The sequence below is a fragment of the Hemitrygon akajei genome, chromosome 7, assembly GCF_048418815.1.
Source record: "Hemitrygon akajei chromosome 7, sHemAka1.3, whole genome shotgun sequence".
In the NCBI taxonomy this organism is placed as follows: domain Eukaryota; kingdom Metazoa; phylum Chordata; class Chondrichthyes; order Myliobatiformes; family Dasyatidae; genus Hemitrygon; species Hemitrygon akajei.
In genome coordinates, this window is record NC_133130.1 from 29,074,149 (window position 1) to 29,095,569 (window position 21,421).

Consider the following 21,421-nt stretch of genomic DNA (forward strand, 5'->3'; position numbering starts at 1 on the left):
GAAGGGCGCTGAGTAGGCTACGGTCAATTATGGAAAACTCTGAACATCCTCTACATAGCACCATCCAGAGACAGAGAAGCAGTTTCAGCGACAGGTTACTATCGATGCAATGCTCCTCAGACAGGATGAAGAGGTCAATACTCCCCAATGCCATTAGGCTTTACAATTCAACCGCCAGGACTTAAGAACTTTTTAAAAGCTATTATTAATGCTTTTTGAGATAGTGATTTAGATGCATATCATATTTTTTTTACTGAGTTAAGTATTGTATGTAATTAGTTTTGCTACAACAAGTGTATGGGACATTGGAAAAAAAAGTTGAATTTCCCCATGGGGATGAATAAAGTATCTATCTATCTATCTATCTATCTATCTATCTAGACACGATCTACCATGCACAAAGCTATGTTGACTATCCCTAATAAGTCCCCGTCTGTCCAAATACTTATACAGTATATCTGGTTCCTTAGAATACCTTCCAATAACTTTCAAACTACTCATGTCAAGCTCACTGCTCTATCATTCCTCGGCTTATTCTTGGAGTCTTTCTTAAACAACGTAACAACATTAGCTATCCTCCAATCCTCCAGCACCTCATCCATGGCAGAGGCTCTCTGTATAAAAAAGATTATCCTCAGATCCCCTTAGTCTACACCCAGTTTACCTATTTCTGATATGAGGAAAGGTTTCCCACAGTCTAACCTGTCCAGGCATCTCTAAATTTCATCAGCCTCATTATTAGTTTTTTGTACTATTTTTTTTGTAACTTATGGTAAATTTTACATCTTGCACTGTAATATTGTCACAAGACAACAAATTTCATGACATATGTCAGTAATATTAAACCTGGTTGTGATTCTGATTCATTCATGTCTCCTCTGAACTTCCCCCAGTCCCAGGGAGAACAGTCTCTCCACATGACTGAAAGGCAACATCCTGATCAATCTCCTCTGCACCCTCTCTAGCAGCATCACAACTTCGTTCCTTGTTGTATTGAGAATTATAAGCCAGGGTCACAGGGCGAATATTATTGCTTCAGTTTTCATGACTAAGACAGAAATGACTGCTGCACGATTTTGACATTGTCATATGCACAAATAGATGCAGGAAGTCATCAGTCATGTCAAGGCGAATAGTGCTTGGAGGTGCCTGGTTTAATTTTCTGAAAGGCAGAAATGGTCATTAACCTATGGAAACATGAGCAAAATGGATTTTATGTATGATCAGTGTTTTAGAGTATAGTTCCTTTTGTCTGTGACTGAGATATCCTGTACTAAAAAGATTGGACCCAATTTCTTTTGAAGTTATCTGTGCCTAATGCTGAACCCAGAAAACTACGATGAATCAGTATTTTCAATTCATACTTATGTGTTTAAATTTGAAATATTAAAGCTTGGGTAAAATAAAACAACAAACACAAATATACTCAAATATTTTTTCTAGCTTTGAGGCAGCTGTTTCTGATGTGAAAATGATACAAATCCTTTAAGCACAGTTTTATTGAAAGGAACACTGTCTTTGATGGTCCCATGTGTATTAACCATGTATGACAATTCTAGGCATTGACAATTTTGCTTCTCAGTCATTTTTCATTAAAAACTGCAAAAATAATATGAAATAAATAAACTGAGATTCTCTTGGCCTCTGAATCTGTTCTTTTAGGAAATAATCTTCCCAAAGATGGTGGCCAACTGTTGCCGTTTCCTGTGCTACTTCTGCCGAATCAGTCGACAAAATCAGAAAGCAATGTTTGACCACTTGAGCTACCTGTTAGAAAACAGCAGTGTTGGATTAGGTAAGGTGTAGGACATTTATTCCATTCCAGATCCTACTATATCAGGAATGAACTGGGTATTTATTTTAGATTCAGTTTGTAATTTTAAACAAAGTCAAAAATATCCAGATAGTTTAAGACTTTATCTGAAACTAAATAAGTAAGTAATTTGAATGATATATGAAAATTATATTGAAATGTAAAGGTTTTTTGTCTATGTTTTGCAGTAAGCTGTTAAAAATGAGTGGCTTTACTGAATAGTGGATGTAACTAAACGATTCAAGATTCAATGTTCAAGATTTTGAATCTTGAAAAGTGGTTTTCTGTAATTTGGTGATGGAGATTCTGAGTAAATAGAAATGGAGAACAGATATTAAAGGCACAATACAACTCATACCCATGGAATGAACTTCAAAAACTGAGATGCTGAAGATGTTCTATAGGTCAGTTGTGGAGAGCGCCCTCTTCTTTGTGGTGGCGTGTTGGGGAGGAAGCATTAAGAAGAGGGACGCCTCACGTCTTAATAAGCTGGTAAGGAAGGCGGGCTCTGTCGTGGGCAAAGTACTGGAGAGTTTAACATCGGTAGCTGAGCGAAGGGCGCTGAGTAGGCTACGGTCAATTATGGATAACTCTGAACATCCTCTACATAGCACCATCCAGAGACAGAGAAGCAGTTTCAGCGACAGGTTACTATCGATGCAATGCTCCTCAGACAGGATGAAGAGGTCAATACTCCCCAATGCCATTAGGCTTTACAATTCTACTGCCAGGACTTAAGAACTTTTTAAAGAGATTATTAATGCTTTTTGAGATGGTGATTTAGATGCATATCATATTTTTTTTTTACTGAGTTAAGTATTGTATGTAATTAGTTTTGCTACAACAAGTGTATGGGACATTGGAAAAAAAAGTTGAATTTCCCCATGGGGATGAATAAAGTATCTATCTATCTATCAATTCAGAAAGATAATTGTGTTGGAAATGAATGTGTCTCAACGGTATAACAAGATATATTCTTCTGACAAAGCTGTTCATGTACACTCCTTGGGAAGAATTGATAAAATCTTGAAAATAAATGGATCAAGTGCTGAGTACAAAAAATATTTACCTTCAATTCCTCCCTTGACATTTTTTAAACAGAGACATTAATAAATCTGAATCAAATAGATTAATTTCCCCATCGAATTTCAAGTAAATAAATCAAACTGTTCTAACAAATCTTAGTCTCTGGATTCATCTTTAACTCAATCTTTACCTGAGAAAGAAGTTTTAACCACTGGTTGCAATGAACCCCGTTTTTCAATTCGCAGCTGTGAACTTCTTTAAGAAAGCTATAATCGATCATATATTAAGTTCTTCAGTTGGACTTTAAGATGGATCAGCCATCTTGGATTGGTGTAATAATAAACACAAAATTATTCCTTTTCATAGATGCTGCCTGACCTGCTGAGTTCCTCCAGCATTTTGTATCTGTTGCTTTGGTGTATTAATGGTGTTATATTTTACATGCTGGGTAGACTTGAATAAATTTGGACAAAGCTTTAAGAAGTTGCATTACTTTGTGAAAGATGAAAAAAATTCATTCTCTGATATTGATTATTCAAGTGAGAAAGAAAATAACCTAATAGCCGAAATGTTTAAATTTCTCACAGCGGCAAATATATCTATGTCAGTTACTTTAATGGGAACATGATTTGAGAGTTAGCACTCAGCCTCAAAGAGCAAAACTCACACTGGAAATAAACTTCATGCTTTCTCAGTTATCATTACAGTATTAATGATTGCATTAAAATAAAAGCTAATCATCTTTGCTTTCTATATTTTATTTAATAGAAGGTAATTTACACCCAGATTGTTTTGTGAAATACTGAACACACAAAAACTTTATAAACCTGTTCCTCATTTTTCTCAACAGCCTCTCCTTCCATGCGAGGTTCTACTCCTTTGGATGTTGCTGCAGCATCTGTGATGGACAACAATGAACTTGCCCTGGCATTGCGAGAGCCTGATTTAGAAAAAGTAATTTCTACTCTTGCAAATCCAGTTATTGGTGATTAATTTCATTATTGATTAAGATAGATTTTTTTTTAAAATCCACACAATGTTCAGTTTGAGACTTGGAAAGTGACCTGAAATCACATCTAATGGATCTATATATATATAAAAAGAAAGACACAATATAATGATGAAGTGTCCAAATGTTCTGCAATTTATGTTGGAAACGTCTGGCATGTATTTTGCCAGTCTCCCTAAGGTAATTTCATATTCCTAATCCCATTACCCCTTTTATTCCATGAGTTTCATTTCTTCTGCTGAGCTTCTCCACTCTCAGAATCAGGTGCCTTGCCTTCTTCAACATTTAGTAATATTAGCTGAGAAGTGTGAGCAAATCAACACCGTCTTTTCTTCATTAATTTGTACTTGGCGAAAGAGCAATTAGTTTTGTTTCTGATCATTTCTGTCAGTTTGTTCACTAGTCATACTTGCAGTGTTCTATGTTTTGCATCCTTATTGAACTCGTCACTGCTTGTGGCTTTTCCCATTTATTATCCCATTGTTATCTATTTTGCTCAGCCCTCTATTCTTTTTCTAGTTTAAAAATATTGACACTTTTCCTTTCTCAGTACAAGCTGCATTTTAATTCAGAAGCATGTTTTCTGCTGAATTGTCAGAACCAGAGGAACACCATTGACATTTCCACTTACTCAAGAGTCCTTAAAGCAGTGCTCGCAATTGCCAAGGCTTCCTCCAGCACATTCAGTGAAGAGCAGTCTCTCACATAGTGGCTTATAGCAATTTTAGGTCAACAAATAAACCGATTATTTCCTAGATACTGATTTTTGAAATGAAATGATACTGCATTTTAAATAGAAACAATGCAGCCAAATTGCAAATAATCAGAGATGTTTGCCAAGTCCTTTACATCAAATTCTTGTCCCTTTTAAAAAAGGATCATCATGTCAGTCTCCTGCCAAGGTCCACACGGATCTTCTGGCAGATGTGTCCGCAACTGGGCTATTCCCCAGAAGAGACTCCAGTCCACTCTGCAGATGCCAGCCCCAGAACCACGCTTTGCAACCGCGTTGTTCAATGGAGCAGTGCAACTACTGCATGTATCTCAGCTCCCAGTGTAGGAAATTCAAGTGCTGAGTTTGTGACAGCTAAACCTACAATAAGTCCAGTGGACCACCAGAAATGAATGGGAAAAATCATCAGCTCATTGAAGGCTTTTAAAATAATAATTAAGCTTGTATAAATGTTCTTAATTATAACCTTTTACATATTTTTATTTTAGTATATCCCGAATAATGTTCAGTGTTTCTAAATGTTGTCCATTGAATTAAATGGTAGCTCTAAGAATGGGAGGTGTCTCGCCCCCATTAAAGTCATGTGAATGCAGACCTGTTTGCCGCTGGTGGCCTCACCTATGACCCCCAGTGGAAGACTGTGAACAGGATCATTCCAGTCTTAATCATAGGCAACAAGTGATTGTGGGACAGTGGAAGGTCTCCATATTAATTAGCCTTCATACTTGAGTGGAACTGTGGGATCATCTCCTTCAAGATCCAGTGTCCTTTTATACGTTGTCTTCAGTAGCTATTCCAGAAGTTGAAGGCTATTTTGATAAAACTAAACAGTTTCATGAACATCACCAATGCAGAATGGAGGTGCGTGGTGATCTCTGATAATTTTCTTTCCCTAGGTTGTTCAGTATTTGGCTGGATGTGGCTTGCAGAGCTGTGCCATGCTGGTTGCCAAGGGTTACCCAGATATTGGGTGGAATCCCGTCGAAGGGGAACGATATTTGGATTTTCTCCGTTTTGCTGTATTTTGTAATGGTAAGATTCTATCTAAAGGTATGTTCTGTAGCAGTGAAGACTGTATAGAGCAGGGATTCCTAACTTTTTATGCCATAGAACTTTATGATTAACCGAGGAGTCTGTGGACTTGGTTTGGGAACCCCTGGAGCAGAGTGATAAGCTGCAGCAGTCACATTGTGGAAAAGGAGGAATGAAACGGAGAGGACATGATGCTCTTTCCCTTTATTTATTCTTTGCATATTGAAAGATTAGTGCAGGCAGAGGCATCATGGCCAAAAACAGTCATGATCTAATACATGCCAGTTAGATTCTGAAGCTTTTCAGAGAACAGTACTTGCAGGGATATGCAAGGCACCTCACTCTGCAGGGGTTTGACATGTTATTTTAATCTGGTTTATTGTACATGAGGTACAATAACACATTAAGTAACGTTAAGTAACACGTTAGCCAAACGAGATGGAGGTGTATAGAGTGAAAAGAGTTGATGTTATAAAGGTAAGGGTGAAAGAAACAAGTCAGGTACAAATGAAGTTGAATTACTTCTGAGGATACAATATGGTGAAAAGTATATATCAATAATCAAGTCACAACCTGGGATGAATCTGTGACTGTGTTTCCAATATCCTGGATAATTCTGCAAACAGTAATTAAATATTTCTTTACTTATTCATTTGTTCCTCTGAGTTTAACTGAGTGCCTACACACAATTTTCAAGGACATCTTTAAGGGACACTGCCTTGAAATGGCAGCATCCATTAATAAGTACCCCCCCTCCATCTCCCAGGACACACCCTGCTCTCATTGCTACAATCAGGAAAGAGAAACAGGAGCCTGAAGGCACTAACTCAACAATTAAGAAACCGCTTCTTGCCCTCTGCCACCCAATTTCTGAATGGACATTGAACCCATGAACACTACCTCACTATTTTTTAAAAATTTAATTTTTTATTTAATTTACAACTTATTTAATTTGACTATTGAATATATATACTTACTGCAATTGAGTTTTTTTCTGTTGTTATGTATTGCATTGCACTGCTGCTGCAAAGATAACAACTTTCATGACATATGCCAGTGATATTAAACCTGAGACTGATTAATTTACTCTACAAATAGAGTAAATGGACAACATGATCTAAATGCCCATGGTGAACTGATGAAACCTTACCTTCTCAAGCTCTTTCAAGACACTTCTAGAAGATCCAGGAATGACACAGTGCTTCTGCAAGCAGAGATGCTCCCCCAGTGCCGGTGACCATCTTCCTGTCCTGGCTCTGGTGTTGTCTGTGTGGAGTTTGCAGAGGAAACATGGGTTTCCTCTGGGTGGCCTGGTTTGCTCCTGCACCTCAAAGACACACAGGGTTGGTAGGTTAATTGGCCTTTCTAAGTTTTCACTAACGTGTCAGTGAGTGGTGGAATCTCGGAAGAGCTGATGAGAATTCGGAGGGAATAAAATGGATCAGAGTAGGATAAATGGTTGTTGTGACTGACGGGCCTATTTCCATGCTGTATGCTGACGATATGGTGAGATTAATGGATCCTCAATCTATTTAAAGTCAACACGAATGCTGCTTTCTTTGGCATTGCCATCATTATCCCTGATAATAGGAGGTTAATTTTGTCAGGAAGAAGGGTTTTAATGGCTTAGTCATTACCTACACATGGGGGCAAGGCCACCCACACCTACTGAGGCTGTGTTCACTTGATATCAACCCAGCATTCAGAGTCTAAGCTCTGATCACTATGAACTGAGAGCATCTGTGATCCTGATGCCTTCTGGCTCAGAGGTGGGACTATACAGGAATGAGGAGGAATTACTTTAGCCAGATGGTGGTGAGTCTGTGGAATTCATTAGCTGCAGAGGCCAAGTCATTGGGTATATTTAAAGTGGAGGTTGCAAACTACCATCCGTGTTTCTTTCCTGTGTCCACGGAATTACCTGTCTGACCCCGTAACTACAGAGTCCCTCTCACTGCTGCCTTCGTCCTTTCCCTACCTCTTTGAGCCACAGAGCCAGACTCTGTGCCAGAGGCGCGGCCATTGTTGTTTCCCCCAGGTAGGCGGTCCCCCCCAACAGTATTCAAAGAGGAGTACTTATTGTTAAGGGGGACAGCCACAGGAGTAGTCTCTAGCATCTGCTTCTTGCCCTTTGCTGTCTTGACTGTTACCCACTTATCTGTCTCCCAAAGCCCCGGTGTGACTACTTACCTATAGCTTCTCTCTTATCACCTCCTCACATTCCCTGACCAGACGAAGATCATCGAGCCACATCTCCAGTTCCCTAACCCGGTCCCTAAGGAGCTGCAGCTCGACGCACCTGGTGCAGATTGTGGCCTTCAGGAGGCTCGGTGACTCCCAAACTTCACACATCTGACACCCATTACAGAACACTGGCCTCACAGACATACTTACTGTTTCTATTCCTCACCTGCAACTTACTTCTCCTCGACCTGATATCGCCGAAGCCCAAGTGAGCCAAAGCCCTACCATTCTGCCTCAGATCACTCTGTCAATGACCGCTGCTTTGATGACTGCTCCGCTAGGCAGTGTCTCCCTTTCATGCCTGAACCTTCCCTGCTATCTGTCTCATGATTGATGCTCCGGTTATAGCCACTGATAGGCCACGTACAATGGACAAATGCTTGTGAAGCTCCCTTTTTATATAACCAACGCTGACATGCAAGAAATCCCACTTAGGTAAAGTTCTGTTGACGCTGCTGATAGGCCATGTGCAAGTTATGAATTTGAAATATGAATAACATAGCAACACACACAAAATGCTGGAGGAACTCAGCAGGCCAGGCAGCATCTATGGAAAGAAGTATAGACAACGTTTCGGGCTGAGACCCTTCGCCAGGACCAAGACTTCGACTGTACTTTTTTCCATAGATGCTGTCTGGCCTGATGAGGCCCTCCAGTATTTTGTGTGTGTTGCTTGGAATTCCAGCATCTGCAGATTTGCCCTTGCTTATGAGTAACATAATAAATCCTTGAAATAAGAGAATATGAAGTGAAGGCTTAATTTGCTGGTTGTTCTGCCCCTGGAAATTGTACTGCAGGAACATCTTAACCTATTAATAACAAAATAATACTTATTACCGGTAATCCTTTTCTTGTGTAAATGAAAATACGTTATTTCATAGCAACTTGGTGATAATAGTGTGCCTTATGTTTGGCATGCTTTCAGTGAGCATTCACTGGAGTTATAGCTTTATGATCCAGTAAATTGAAGTCAAGAATAAATGTGCTGGAATGTGTGATTTGGAAACATCACACACCAGGTAAGGACTGACACTTCTCCCATGTTAAGCTCTGAGTAATAGCTGTGTGCCTTGTTACCGACTGTGATGAATGGGTGCACTTGGCTGGAATGTCATACGTCTATGTAAAAGGGAGCTGATATTCAATTGCTGCGGTGCAGTGATGAAGGGACAAACTTGTCTTTCATTTAGTTTTTCATTTCAGTTGGCTGTAAAACCTACTTTAAAGTCACAAGTCTACCATTAGAGCAAAGTGCTCAGCGTTTAATGACACTGCTGTGCGATTATGAGCATTTACGTTACGTGCGCCATTGTACTTTAAAATTAAAATCATCAATAACATTCAATGCAATTCTGTTACATCTATTATATAAAATATATATTCAGCTGCATGCTGAACTGAATAATCTAATAATTCCATATTTTTATTTATTTTAGGATTTATTATGAACAAAATTCAATCTTCAGTTTACCTGTTTTAGGAACTCATTTGATGTCTTCCAGGCTGTTCGTTTTGTGTTGCAACATCTACTTATTTACCTGATGTTTTGAAATACATTGTGATTTATAGGTAATTTATTTTAATGCGTGTGATATCTCAGCCCTGTATTGTTCCTGCCATTTGCAGGTGAGAGTGTGGAAGAAAATGCCAATGAGGTTGTGAGACTGTTGATTCGGCGCCCTGAATGCTTTGGCCCAGCTTTGCGAGGAGAAGGTGGGGATGGACTCCTGTCTGCCATGGAGGAAGCCATAAAGATCTCTGAAGACCCAGCGAGAGATGGCCTTTCACCAATTGATGAATCTCGGAGAAGTCTGTGAGTCTGGCAGATTCAGATTTCCAGAATTGCAGGATTCTGAAAAAAATTTCAAAAGCCTTGATAGGTTCATTCATGGGTCTGTTCAGAATGAAGCATCTGAATGGGGCATGGTGTGTTGACCTCTTCCACCATCCAGCAAGATTTCAGTGAACTCTTCATAGACTCATTTTTGTCCATGATCATTAGAACCAGTCACTCTTAAGTTTGAAATCTCCACTAGACCCAGCTTTTTGGAGAAGAGAGCTCATAGTCCTTTTTATGAAGCTTTGCTTCCTGGAGTCATTCCTGTTCCCAATCACTCAACAGCAATTTTATGATTATGGATAAAATCTTGGAGAAAAATCACTCATTATCTGCCCTTATATCAAATGTGTTCTGAATAGAGTAACTTGTCATTGATGAATGAATAAGGCCATCAGTGTGGTAGAACTGAATTAATGTCAGCAGTCATGGTAATAGGTTTAAACAATTATAGTATTTCAGATAATTAAATTCTTTCACGCTGTTTAACTTGGAGTAACTTCACTGAGAAATGTTCTGAACTTGCATTTTACCATGAAAGATGAGAAAGATCACCAAAACTTAATTGCATTATTAAAATGACTTATTTTGATAATGGCCATCAACCTTGAATGTTGAAATCTTGCATTCATGAAAATACCATACTTACAAATTACAAATTGTGAGGTGAACTTTCTCTAGAAAATCTGGAAAGTCCCTGCTTTTCTCAATGAGATACTTAAACCAATTATATAAAATATCACTCCTTAATTCCAGTCAGTTTGTTTAACATTATGAGATTTAGTACCACTGGCATGTGTCATGAAATTTGTTTTGCGGCTACAGTACATTGCAAGACATAATAAAAATATATAATAAATAAATAAATATATAGGACCTATAAAAAATATTCATCCCCCCCCCCCCCCCCCCCCCCCTTTGGAAGTTTTCATGTTTTATTGTTTTACAACATTGAACCAGAGTAGATTTAATTTGGCTTTTTTGACACTAATCACAAGAAAAAGAGTCTTTCATGTCAAAGTGAAAACAATTCTCTGCAAAGTGATTTAAATTCATTCCAGACATAAAACACAAAATAATTGATTGCATAAGTATTCACCCCCTTAATATGACACACCAGATCATCACTGGTGCAGCCATTTGGTCTTAGAAGTCACATCATTAGTTAAATAGAGATCACTGTGTGCAATCAAGGTCTTTTAATTAGTTGTAGCAAAAATACATCTGTATCTGGAAGGACAACTGCTGGTGAGTCATTATCCTGGCAAAAACTATGCTATGAAGACAAAAGAACACTCCAAGCAACTCTGTGAAAAAAATTATTGAAAAGCACAAGTCAGGAGATGGATCTAAGAACATTTTTAAGTCACTGAATATCTCTTGGAATAAAAACACAAGATGCTGGCAGAACTCAGCAGGCCAGACAGCATCTATGGGAGGAGGTAGTGATGACATTTCGGGCCGAAACCCTTCATCAGGAGTATCTCTTGGAGTATAGTTAAATCAATCATCAAGAAATGGAAAGCCTTTGGAACAGTTGTAAATCTGCCTAGAGCAGGCTGTCCTCAAAAACTGAGTGACCGTGCAAGAAGGGGATTAGTGAGGAAGGCCACCAAGAGACCTGTGATAACTGGAGGAGTTACAAGCTTCAGTGGCTGAGATGGGAGAGACTGCGCATACAACAACTGTTGCCCGGGTGCTTCACCAGTTGCAGCTTTATGGGAGAGTGGCAAAGAGAAAGCCACTGTTGAAAAAAATTCACATGAAATCTGGGCTAGGGTTTGCCAGAAATCATGTAGGAGACACTGAAGTCAGCTGAAAGAAGGTTCTATGGTCTGATAAAACCAAAACTGAGCCTTTTGGCCATCAGACAGTGCTATGTTTGGCTCTGTACCTCATCAGAAGCACACCATCCCTACAGTGAAGCATGGTGGTAGCTGCTTCATGCTGTGGGGATGCTTCACTGCTGCAGGCCCTGGAAGGCTTGTGAAGGATGAGGGTAAAATGAATGCAGCAAAATTCAGGGAAATCCTGGAGGAAAACCTGATGCACTCTGCAAGAGAACTGCGACTTGGGCAAAGATTTGTTTTCCAGCAAGACAATGACCCTAAGTATAAAGTCAAAGCTTCACAGGAATGGCTTAAAAACAACAAAGTTAATGTCTGAAGAGGCCAAGTTAGAGTCCAGATCTCAATCCAACTGAGAATTTTTGGCTCGATTTGAAAGGGGCTGTTCACTCATGGTTTCCATGCAGTCTAACAGAGCTTGAGCAGTTTTGTAAAGAAGAATGGGGAAAAATTGCTGTATCCAGATGTGCAAAGCTGATGGAGCCTATCCACATAGACTCAAGGCTGTAATCGCTGATAAAGGTGCATCTACTAAATTCTGACTTGAAGGGGGTGAATACTTAAGCAATCAATTTTGTGTCTTATATTTGTAGTGAGGCAGTGTTCATGAATTCAATGTCCATTCAGAAATCTAATGGCAAAGCCGAAGAAGCTCTTCCTGAATTGTTAAGTGTGTGCCTTCAGCTCCTATACCTCCTCCCTAATGGTAGCAATGAGAACAGGGCATGTCTTGGGAGATGGGGGTCCTTAATGATGGATGCTGCCTTTTTGAGATGTACAGGATGCTGGGGAGGCTAGTGCCTATGACGGAGCTGATTGAGTTTACAGCTTTCTGCAGCTTATTTCAATCCTGTGCAGTGCCCCCCACCCATTCCACACGGTGATGCAACCAGTTAGAATACTCTCCATGGTACATCTGTAGAAAATTCTGTAGTAATTGTACATGTTGCTACTTTATAATATTCTTATTGAATTTTATGTGTTTGTGTACTAGTCGTTCTTATGTGATATACAGCTTTTGTTGGTTCAGATGACATGGTGTGACATGCTGAACTGTTACTCATACTTCTGTTTCATAGAGAAATTGAAGAAGAGGAAGATGATACCATTCATATGGGGAATGCTATTATGACCTTCTATTCAGCTTTAATTGATTTATTGGGTCGGTGTGCACCAGAGATCCATGTAAGTAATAAGTCAGCTCTATGAAGAACTTTAATAATGGTCTGAAAGTTACCAAGTCCAAAGTTTTTATTGGTAGTTTCACACTAATTAAGTTCTTTGAGGAGAAATTCCACAACATTAATTCTTTCTAATGTGAGTTTGAATATACCTAACTCTGAGACTTTTCCTCAGAACCAAATACAGTCTGTCATGTATTTTTCCAAACCTGAGAATGTAATACAAGAAAACAGGGGATTCTGAGTGCATTCTCTTGGGAAACAAAATGTTAACCATATGAACTAAGTATTCAGCAAAGCAAATTTGATTGACATCAAGTTTTCGGCCATGTACAACTGGAACAGTTCTTGTGTAGACATAATGAGCAGCAACCAGAAGTACTTTTGTAAACGATCAGGAGTTTATTAGGTGTTTAACAACAAACTGCAGTTGACAAATATCTCGCAGCCCTTGATCCTTGGAGCCATTTGAACACAGGTGAGATTAGTTTTGGTTTTCCATGAGTTAGGATTGGTAAGTCCCCTAGAGTTTGAAAAAGATTATGTGTCAATTGATTGTAACTTCAAACCTGCACGCCTCCATATCCCAATAATACTGAATACTGAGTGCCTTGACTTATCAAAATCTATCAACCTTTCACGCAGTCCTTAAGCCAGTAGAATCTAAGGATTAGCTTTATCCTTCATTTGCCAGGCAAAGACAACTCAATCAATACCTATTTAAAGCTCACATTATCTCTAATAGTCAAAAATGCCATTTCAAAGTCAAAGTCAAATTTATTGTCTTGCACATTAGTGCACGTATGCAGAGCTGCAATGAAAAGCTTAGTTGCAGCAGCATTACAAGCATACAGAGCATTATGCAAGAAGCATTGGCAAGAAAAATAGAAATTAAACAAATTATATACATTTTATAATAAAAACACAATGAGAACAAATAAAAAAAATTGTGATTAAGGTGGTGATAGTGTTGCTATATTGTAGTGATCAGAATTGTGATTTCTCATGTCCATTGAGGTTAGCACCTCATGACTATTGTTTACCAAGACCTCCCTCACATGATTCTATTACCTTCTCCATAATAAGGAAGACAACTGCTGATTGCATTAAGTTCCATACCGAGCATATATCAAGAGTTATTACATAGAAAAGCTACTTTAACACAGAAGAGTTCTGTGGTATCTCCTTTGGTATCTGCAAAGCCAGTGGTCCTTTCTGAGGTCAGCAGAAATATCCAGCTCCAGGTATATTGGTTAAACAATTCTTTAAATTAACCCTTAATTTACTTAGCCCAGTTTCACATCATGTCAGGGTTTTCTTGAGCATATTGTTCAGAGATATCTATGAAACCATAGTGACATAGATCAGAAGTTACGAGAAGCAAATAACCTTGGTCTCCATTTCCGACACCTCCCTCCCCTTTCTTGATCTTTCTGTCTCCATCTCTGGAGACGGCCTATCTACTGATATCTACTACAAGCCTACAGACTCTCACAGCTACTTGAACTATTCCTCTACCCACCCTGTCTCTTGCAAAAAAACTATTCCCTTCTCACAATTCCTCCGTCTCCGCCGCATCTGCTCTCAGGATGAGGCTTTTCATTCCAGGACGAAGGAGGTGTCTTCCTTTTTAAACAAAGGGGCTTCCCTTCTTCCACCATCAACTCTGCTCTCAAACGCATCTCTCCCATTTCCCGCACATCTGCCCTCACCCCATCCACCCGCCACCCCACTCGGGATAGGGTTCCCCTTATCCTTACCTACCACCCCACCAGCCTCCAGGTCCAACGTATAATTCTCCGTAACTTCCGCCACCTCCAACGGGATCCCACTACCAAACACATTTTTCCCTCCCCCCCCCCTTTCTGCTTTTCGCAGGGATCGCTCCCTACGTGACTCCCTTGGCCACTCGTCCCCCCCATCCCTTCCCACCATTCTCCCTCCTGGCACTTATCCTTGTAAACGGAAGAAGTGCTACACCTGCCCTTACACTTCCTCCCTCACCACCATTCAGGGCCCCAGACAGTCCTTCCAGGTGAGGCGACACTTCACCTGTGAGTTGGCTGGTGTGGTATACTGCGTCCGGTGCTCCCGGTGTGGCCTTTTATATATTGGGGAGACCCGACGCAGACTGGGAGACCGTTTCGCTGAACACCTACACTCGGTCTGCCAGAAAAAGCAGGATCTCCCAGTGGCCACACATTTTAATTCCATGTCCCATTCCCATTCTGATATGTCTATCCATGGCCTCCTCTATTGTCAAAATGAATCCAAACTCAGTTTGGAGGAACAACACCTTATATACCGGCTGGGTAGCCTCCAACCTGATGGCATGAACATTGACTTCTCTAACTTCTGTTAATGCCCCTCCTCCCCTTCTTACCCCATCCCTGACATATTTAGTTGTTTGCCTGTTCTCCATCTCCCTCTGGTGCTCCCGCCCCCTTTCTTTCTCCTGAGGCCTCCCGTCCCATGATCCTTTCCCTTCTCCAGCTCTGTATCACTTTCGCCAATCACCTTTCCAGCTCTTAGCTTCATCCCACCCCCTCTGGTCTTCTCCTACCATTTCGCATTTCCCCCTCCCCCCACTACTTTCAAATCTCTTACTATCTTTCCTTTCGGTTAGTCCTGACGAAGGGTCTCGGCCCGAAACATCGACAGCGCTTCTCCCTATAGATGCTGCCTGCCCTGCTGTGTTCCACCAGCATTTTGTGTGTGTTGTTGTTTGAATTTCCAGCATCTGCAGATTTCCTCGTGTTTAACCTTGGTCTTCATGTTCTTCTAATATATTCTTCGTGATTCTCTTGCTGAAAATCAGGGATTCCCAACCTGGGGTCCATGGACCCTCCTAGTTAATGGTAGGGGTCCATTACATAAAAAGGTTTGGGAACCCCTGCTCTAAGTGAAGGCAAAGCCCTTGGTTTCTTGCAGAAATTCACAGATCCAGTATTTGGGTTTTAGAATTAAAAGTAATTTTAAGCAGATCCTTGTTTTTTAAATCCCTCAAGGTAAGGTAGGTGATTTGGGAACAGAGAGTTCCAGTTAACAGGTCAAACCATTTCCTGGAGCAACAGGTTTCAGATTAGCATTGGCAAAAGACTGGTATCTTACTGTGTTCCTATCGTTGATGCAGGGAGGAGAGGCTCAGGGAAGGGAGGAGCAAAAATTAACACAGAAGTAGGAATGTCCGCCTTACTAAAACACATTGGTAATCTTGTCACACCATTTGTGTGTCGTTTCCCAAATTTAAGTATCTCAACTTTTATTTGTTTTGTTTTTATTGCAATAGCTCATAAATGCTGGTAAAGGTGAGGCAATACGGATTAAATCCATTCTCCGGTCCTTGATTCCTCTGGAAGACCTGGAAGGAGTTATCAGCATTCCCTTCCAGATGCCAACTGTTGCTAAGGGTGAGTTAGCCACCCTGAAAGAAGGCTTTATATTAACTGATTTTATTATAGATGATGAAAAAAGTTAATTACAATATCATGTCTTTAGCAGATTGCAATTCATGAAATGGAAGTCAACTTAGAGATTTTTGACTCTAAGTCAACTTAGAGTCAACTCAAGGAAGAGTAAGAGATAATGTATTGGTTAGGGCCTTGAAATAGAATTGATGAAAATAGTCTCTGATAATTTACAAAGTACTAATACTGCTCAAAGAGAATTATTGATTGCTTGAAGCAATGATTGTGTGATTATGTTCCAGTGTCTATTAATATACAGTGGCATGCAAAGGTTTGGGAACCCCTGGTCAAAATTTCTGTTACTGTGAATAGTTAAGTGAGTAGAAAATGAACTGATCTCCAAAAGTCATAAAGTTAAAGATGAAACATTCTTTTCACCATTTTAAGCAAGATTAGTGTATTATTTTTGTTTTGTACAATTTTAGAATGAAAAAAGGAAAGGAACACCATGCAAAAGTTTGGGCACCCCAAGAGATTTGAGCTCTCAGATAAGTTTTACCAAGGTCTCAGACCTTAATTAGCTTGTTAGGGCTATGGCTTGTTCACAGTCATCATTAGGAAAGGCCAGGTGACGCAAATTTCAAAGCTTTATAAATACCGTGACTCCTCGAACCTTGTCCCAACAATCAGCAGCCATGGGCTCCTCTAAGCAGCTGCCTAGCACTCTGAAAATTAAAATAAATGTTGCCCACAAAGCAGGAGAAGGCTATAAGAAGATAGCAAAGCGTTTTTACGTAGCCATTTCCTCAGTTCGTAACGTAATTAAGAAATGGTAGTTAACAGGAATGGTGGAGGTCAAGTTGAGGTCTGGAAGACCAAGAAAACTTTCTGAGAGAACTGCATGTAGGATTGCAAGAAAGGCACACCAAAACCCCCTTTTGACTGCAAAAGACCTTCAGGAAGATTTAGCAGACTCTGGAGTGGTGGTGCACTGTTCTACTGTGCAGCGATGCCTGCACAAATATGACCTTCATGGAAGAGTCATCAGAAAAAAATCTTTCTGCATCCTCACCTCAAAATTCAGCGTCAGAAGTTTGCAAAGGAACAGCTAAACAAGCCTGATGCATTTTGGAAACAAGTCCTGTGGACTGATGAAGTTAAAATAGAACTTTTTGGCCGCAATGAGCGAAGATATGTTTGGAGAAAAAAGGCTGCAGAATTTAATGAAAAGAACATGTGGTGAACTACATATACTTGTCTGGACACGCCCCCCTGCTGACTGCTCCTGTGGCTCCTCCCACGGACCCCGGTATAAAGGCGATTGGAGACACAGCACCGGCCTCAGTCTCCAGGATGTAGTGTGGTGGTCATTTGCTGCTTGTTCTTTCTTCCAGCCAATAAAAGCCTATATCTCGCCTCACGTCTCCGAGAGTTATTGATGGTGCATCAGAACACCTCTCCAACTGTTAAGCACAGGAGTGGATCGCTCATGCTTTGAGCTTGTGTTGCAGCCAGTGGCACGGGGAACATTTCACTGGTAGAGGAAAATGAATTCAATTAAATACCAGCAAATTCTGGAAGCAAGCATCACACTATCTATAAAAAAAAAACTGAAGATGTAAAGAGGATGGCATCTACAACAGGATAATGATCCTAAACACACCTCAAAATCCACAATGGACTACCTCAAGAGGCGCAAGCTGAAGGTTTTGCCATGGCCCTCACAGTCCCCCGACCGAAACATCATCGAAAATCTGTGGATCGACCTCAAAAGAGCAGTGTGTGCAAGATGGCTCAAGGATCTCACAGAACTAGAAGCCTTTTGCAAGGAAGAATGGGCGAAAATCCCCCAAACAAGAATTGAAATACTCTTAGCTGGCTACAGAAAGCGTTTACAAGCTGTGATACTTGCCAAAGGGGATGTTACTAAGTACTGACCATGCAGGGTGCCCAAACTTTTGCTTTGGGCCCTATTCCTTTTTTGTTATTTTTAAACTGTAAAAGACAGAAATAAGAAAAGTAATCTTGCTTAAAATATTAAAGAAAAGTGTCATCTTTAACTTTATGTCTTTTGGAAATCGGGTCATCTTTTACTTGCTTAGCTATTCACAGTCTGGTTAAAACAGAAATTTTGACCAGGGGTGCCCAAACCTTTGCATGCCTCTATACATTCGATGAGAGGGAACAGATCAAATAAATTCTTCTCATTGGCAGTCACAACTTGTAATATTAATGGCTCAGATACGGTATTTAACCACATTGGTTTGCAGACAGCTTTGATTGACAATTCAATATCTCAAACTGAGTGCAAAAGAGATGCTTGAGAGGTTAGTGAAATTAGAGTGCAAAGAACAAATGCAAAATAAACTTGAAAAATAAGATCATTTTCTGATTTAAAAAAAATGTAAAATGTTGGAATTAATTCATGTTGCATCTTTGAAAAGATAAACAGCGATAATGTTTGAACTGTGTGACCATTCAATTGGTCTGTTGCTTATTCAAGTAATTTTTACTTGCCACTGTATTGGGGTCCTCTGTTGGTCAGGGTTAATTATGGATATTGCATCCTAGTTGTCTATGTGAACACAAGTCAGGGCAGTATGATATGGAGAACAAGTTGTTGCTGATGCAGCAGGCTCCCACGCAGCTAATGAAACCAAAGGAATGGCAGAGACCAATAGAGTTTGGCACCAGCAGCGTCACAGGAATTGTCAGTCCGTGTTGAACTCAACGTAAGGACTGCCTTAGGGACTCCAGCTCCATATTCTCCCTCACGGTGGGTGGGTATAGCCACAAGGCAGCAGAGATTTGAAATCAGAGTTTTCCTTCTAGATGAGCTGCCAACCATGGCCGATGAGACCCGTCTGCCCAAAGCAACTGATTTTAAGGCACCAGTAACCCACCATTGTTCCTTCTCCTTTCAGTAGAAATGGTTCCTCTAGGCTTAGAAGCTAAGCCACACGTTAAGACCAAGATTGCAGAGTAGCAGTAATATAGCTCAATTGAAGAAATTTATTTCACTTGAATATAGTGGTTCAAAATTTTAACACTCATAGCTTGTTCAAAGTATTATTTTGAACAATAAAACACAATTTGATTTAGGGTGCCAAATCTTGGTGAAGTCATTTATTTGAACTGCATTGGAACAATGCATGCATACCAATTATTTTCTTTAAGTGACATTTTTGGCATATTGCAGATAAAGTATTGCTGGCTGCAATTTGTACTAAGCATGAATGACGTACATAGCACTTTACAGTAAGATAACCAGCCCATTTAAAATACTGTCACTGCCTCTCATGTAATCAGACTTAAAACTCTGAAAACAGAGTCAGATAAAATACACTTTGGCTCACAAAATGTAAATGGCAAATCAAAGGATTTGGCCTGATGTTTATTTCTAACAGTGTAATTGAATGGCATAACTTGGGTACCCGTACAGCAGATCAGATAACCTTGAGTACTTTACTGGAATGAGAATTAAATGCAGTAGGTATTTGCTGTGACTGAATGCAGTCATCGTGGTGAAGACACCTTTTCCTGTTATTGTAATTTTTTGTCTGCTAGATCTGTGGAAGATAATTGCTAATATTGATTGATCTTTCAATTTGAAATCAACCCCTTGTTATTTTTTTTGTTCTGAATTTATTATTACAGTAAATCATTGTACAAATTAGGTTTGCAAATTAGTGGGGTTTTGCAATCAGCAAGACCCTGAGAAATATTTTATGGATGTGGGTGTTGTTGGCTATGCCTGAACTTATTGCCCATCTTTAGGTGGTAAGAAACACTATTCAAACCTGCAGTCCTTCAGAGTTATAAAAAAGTATAACACAGAAATAGGCCCCTCAGCCCACTTAGTCCATGTCAAGCCATTTAATATTCCTAGTCCCATCGACCTGCACCAGGACCATAGCCCTCCATACCTCTACCATCCATGAACCTATCCAAACTTCTCTTAAACATTGAAATCGAGCTTGCATGCACCACTTGCACTGGCTGCTCGTTCCACGCTCTCATGACTTTCTGAGTGAAGAAGTTTCCCTTCATGCTCCCCTTGAACTTTTCACCTTTCATCCTGAGCCCTTCAGCTGAGGGGACTCTCACCTTACACTTGAGTAAGGAGTTCCAGGATTTAGATCCAGCTGCAATGAAAGACTGGTGATCTATTTACCAATCAGGACGTTGTGTTATTTGGACGGGTACCTTTAGATTGTGATCTACCCATGTACTTGCTGCACATGTCCTTCCTGGTGGGAGAGAGGTGTTGTTGGAGAAGCTGAGGTGAGCATCTGCGGTGCATTTTCTAGATGGACCCACCGGAGCCAGTCGCAGAGGGGGCAAATATTCAGGCTTCTAAACATTTTCCTAGATGGTGTTGAGCTTCCTGAACTCATCTGGGAAGAGGAGAATTCCATCGTGTTCCTGAATTGCGGAATTCCTTGTGTCACCAGGACATGAGTCACTTACCACAGGAAACCCATATTTTAAGTTGGCCTTGCAGATGCAGTATTAATTAGTCTGATCCAGTTAAATAACCTGCCGATGATGAGATCCAGGTTGTTGTTAGTCCTTTTCCCAGGTCTTGGCTGCAAAAATCCAGTTCGACTGCTCAGGATCACGTAGGGTATGTCACATTGGAGGCACAAGCTTTGGGAAGAGATACTTTGGCTTATACCCACCTTGGATGAACGCTTGTAACCTACTGATGGCTGGGCAGTGAGACTGGTCTAAATGGCTCATCTTTTGCTGGTGGCACAGTGACATCAGGGCCGGACTCCGGAACGGAGGTTCCCGGCTTCGAATCCAGTGGGCCGTTCCCAAGTACGCTTTCCGTCCGTGCTGGGTTGAGTGTTGAGCTCGCAACTTGACCTCGTAAAATAAAGAAAAATACTGCGAGGATGTCTGTGTGAGAAGTGGCGTGCCACACAGCCTTTAGTTCCGCACCTTGTGAGGCATGAAAATGCCCGACGCTGGCCACGCAGGCTTGAGTCGATGTCATCATCATCATCATTGAACATGATGGACAGGATTTATTATTTGTCACCATAACTTGCTTAGATCATATCACTTCTCCATCTTCTCAAATCGAAATATAATATATCACAGTGCTATTTTGAAACATGACACTCTTTCTTAATATCCTAACCAACAATTATCTCTTGCAAAATTACTAAAGCTGTAAATACTCTTTGAGGGAGCTTGCTGTACCACATTTGGCTGTCATGTGTTCCAGATTGTGACAGAAATTGCCCTTCAAATGTACTTCAGCTGTGAACAACTCTTAGACCT

At 40.3% G+C, this 21,421-nt stretch overlaps 1 protein-coding gene across 2 annotated transcripts in view; it reads left to right on the top strand.

The window, feature by feature from the left end:
- ryr2a (ryanodine receptor 2a (cardiac)) overlaps nucleotides 1–21,421 on the top strand; it is a 727,422-nt gene that overhangs the window by 497,717 nt on the left and 208,284 nt on the right. For both annotated transcript variants that reach the window (XM_073050574.1, XM_073050575.1), the window contains exons 41-46: nucleotides 1,663–1,795; nucleotides 3,690–3,793; nucleotides 5,478–5,613; nucleotides 9,484–9,670; nucleotides 12,621–12,726; nucleotides 16,012–16,132. In XM_073050574.1, the coding sequence (XP_072906675.1) occupies nucleotides 1,663–1,795; nucleotides 3,690–3,793; nucleotides 5,478–5,613; nucleotides 9,484–9,670; nucleotides 12,621–12,726; nucleotides 16,012–16,132 (787 nt within the window). The remainder of the gene's footprint in view (nucleotides 1–1,662; nucleotides 1,796–3,689; nucleotides 3,794–5,477; nucleotides 5,614–9,483; nucleotides 9,671–12,620; nucleotides 12,727–16,011; nucleotides 16,133–21,421) is intronic.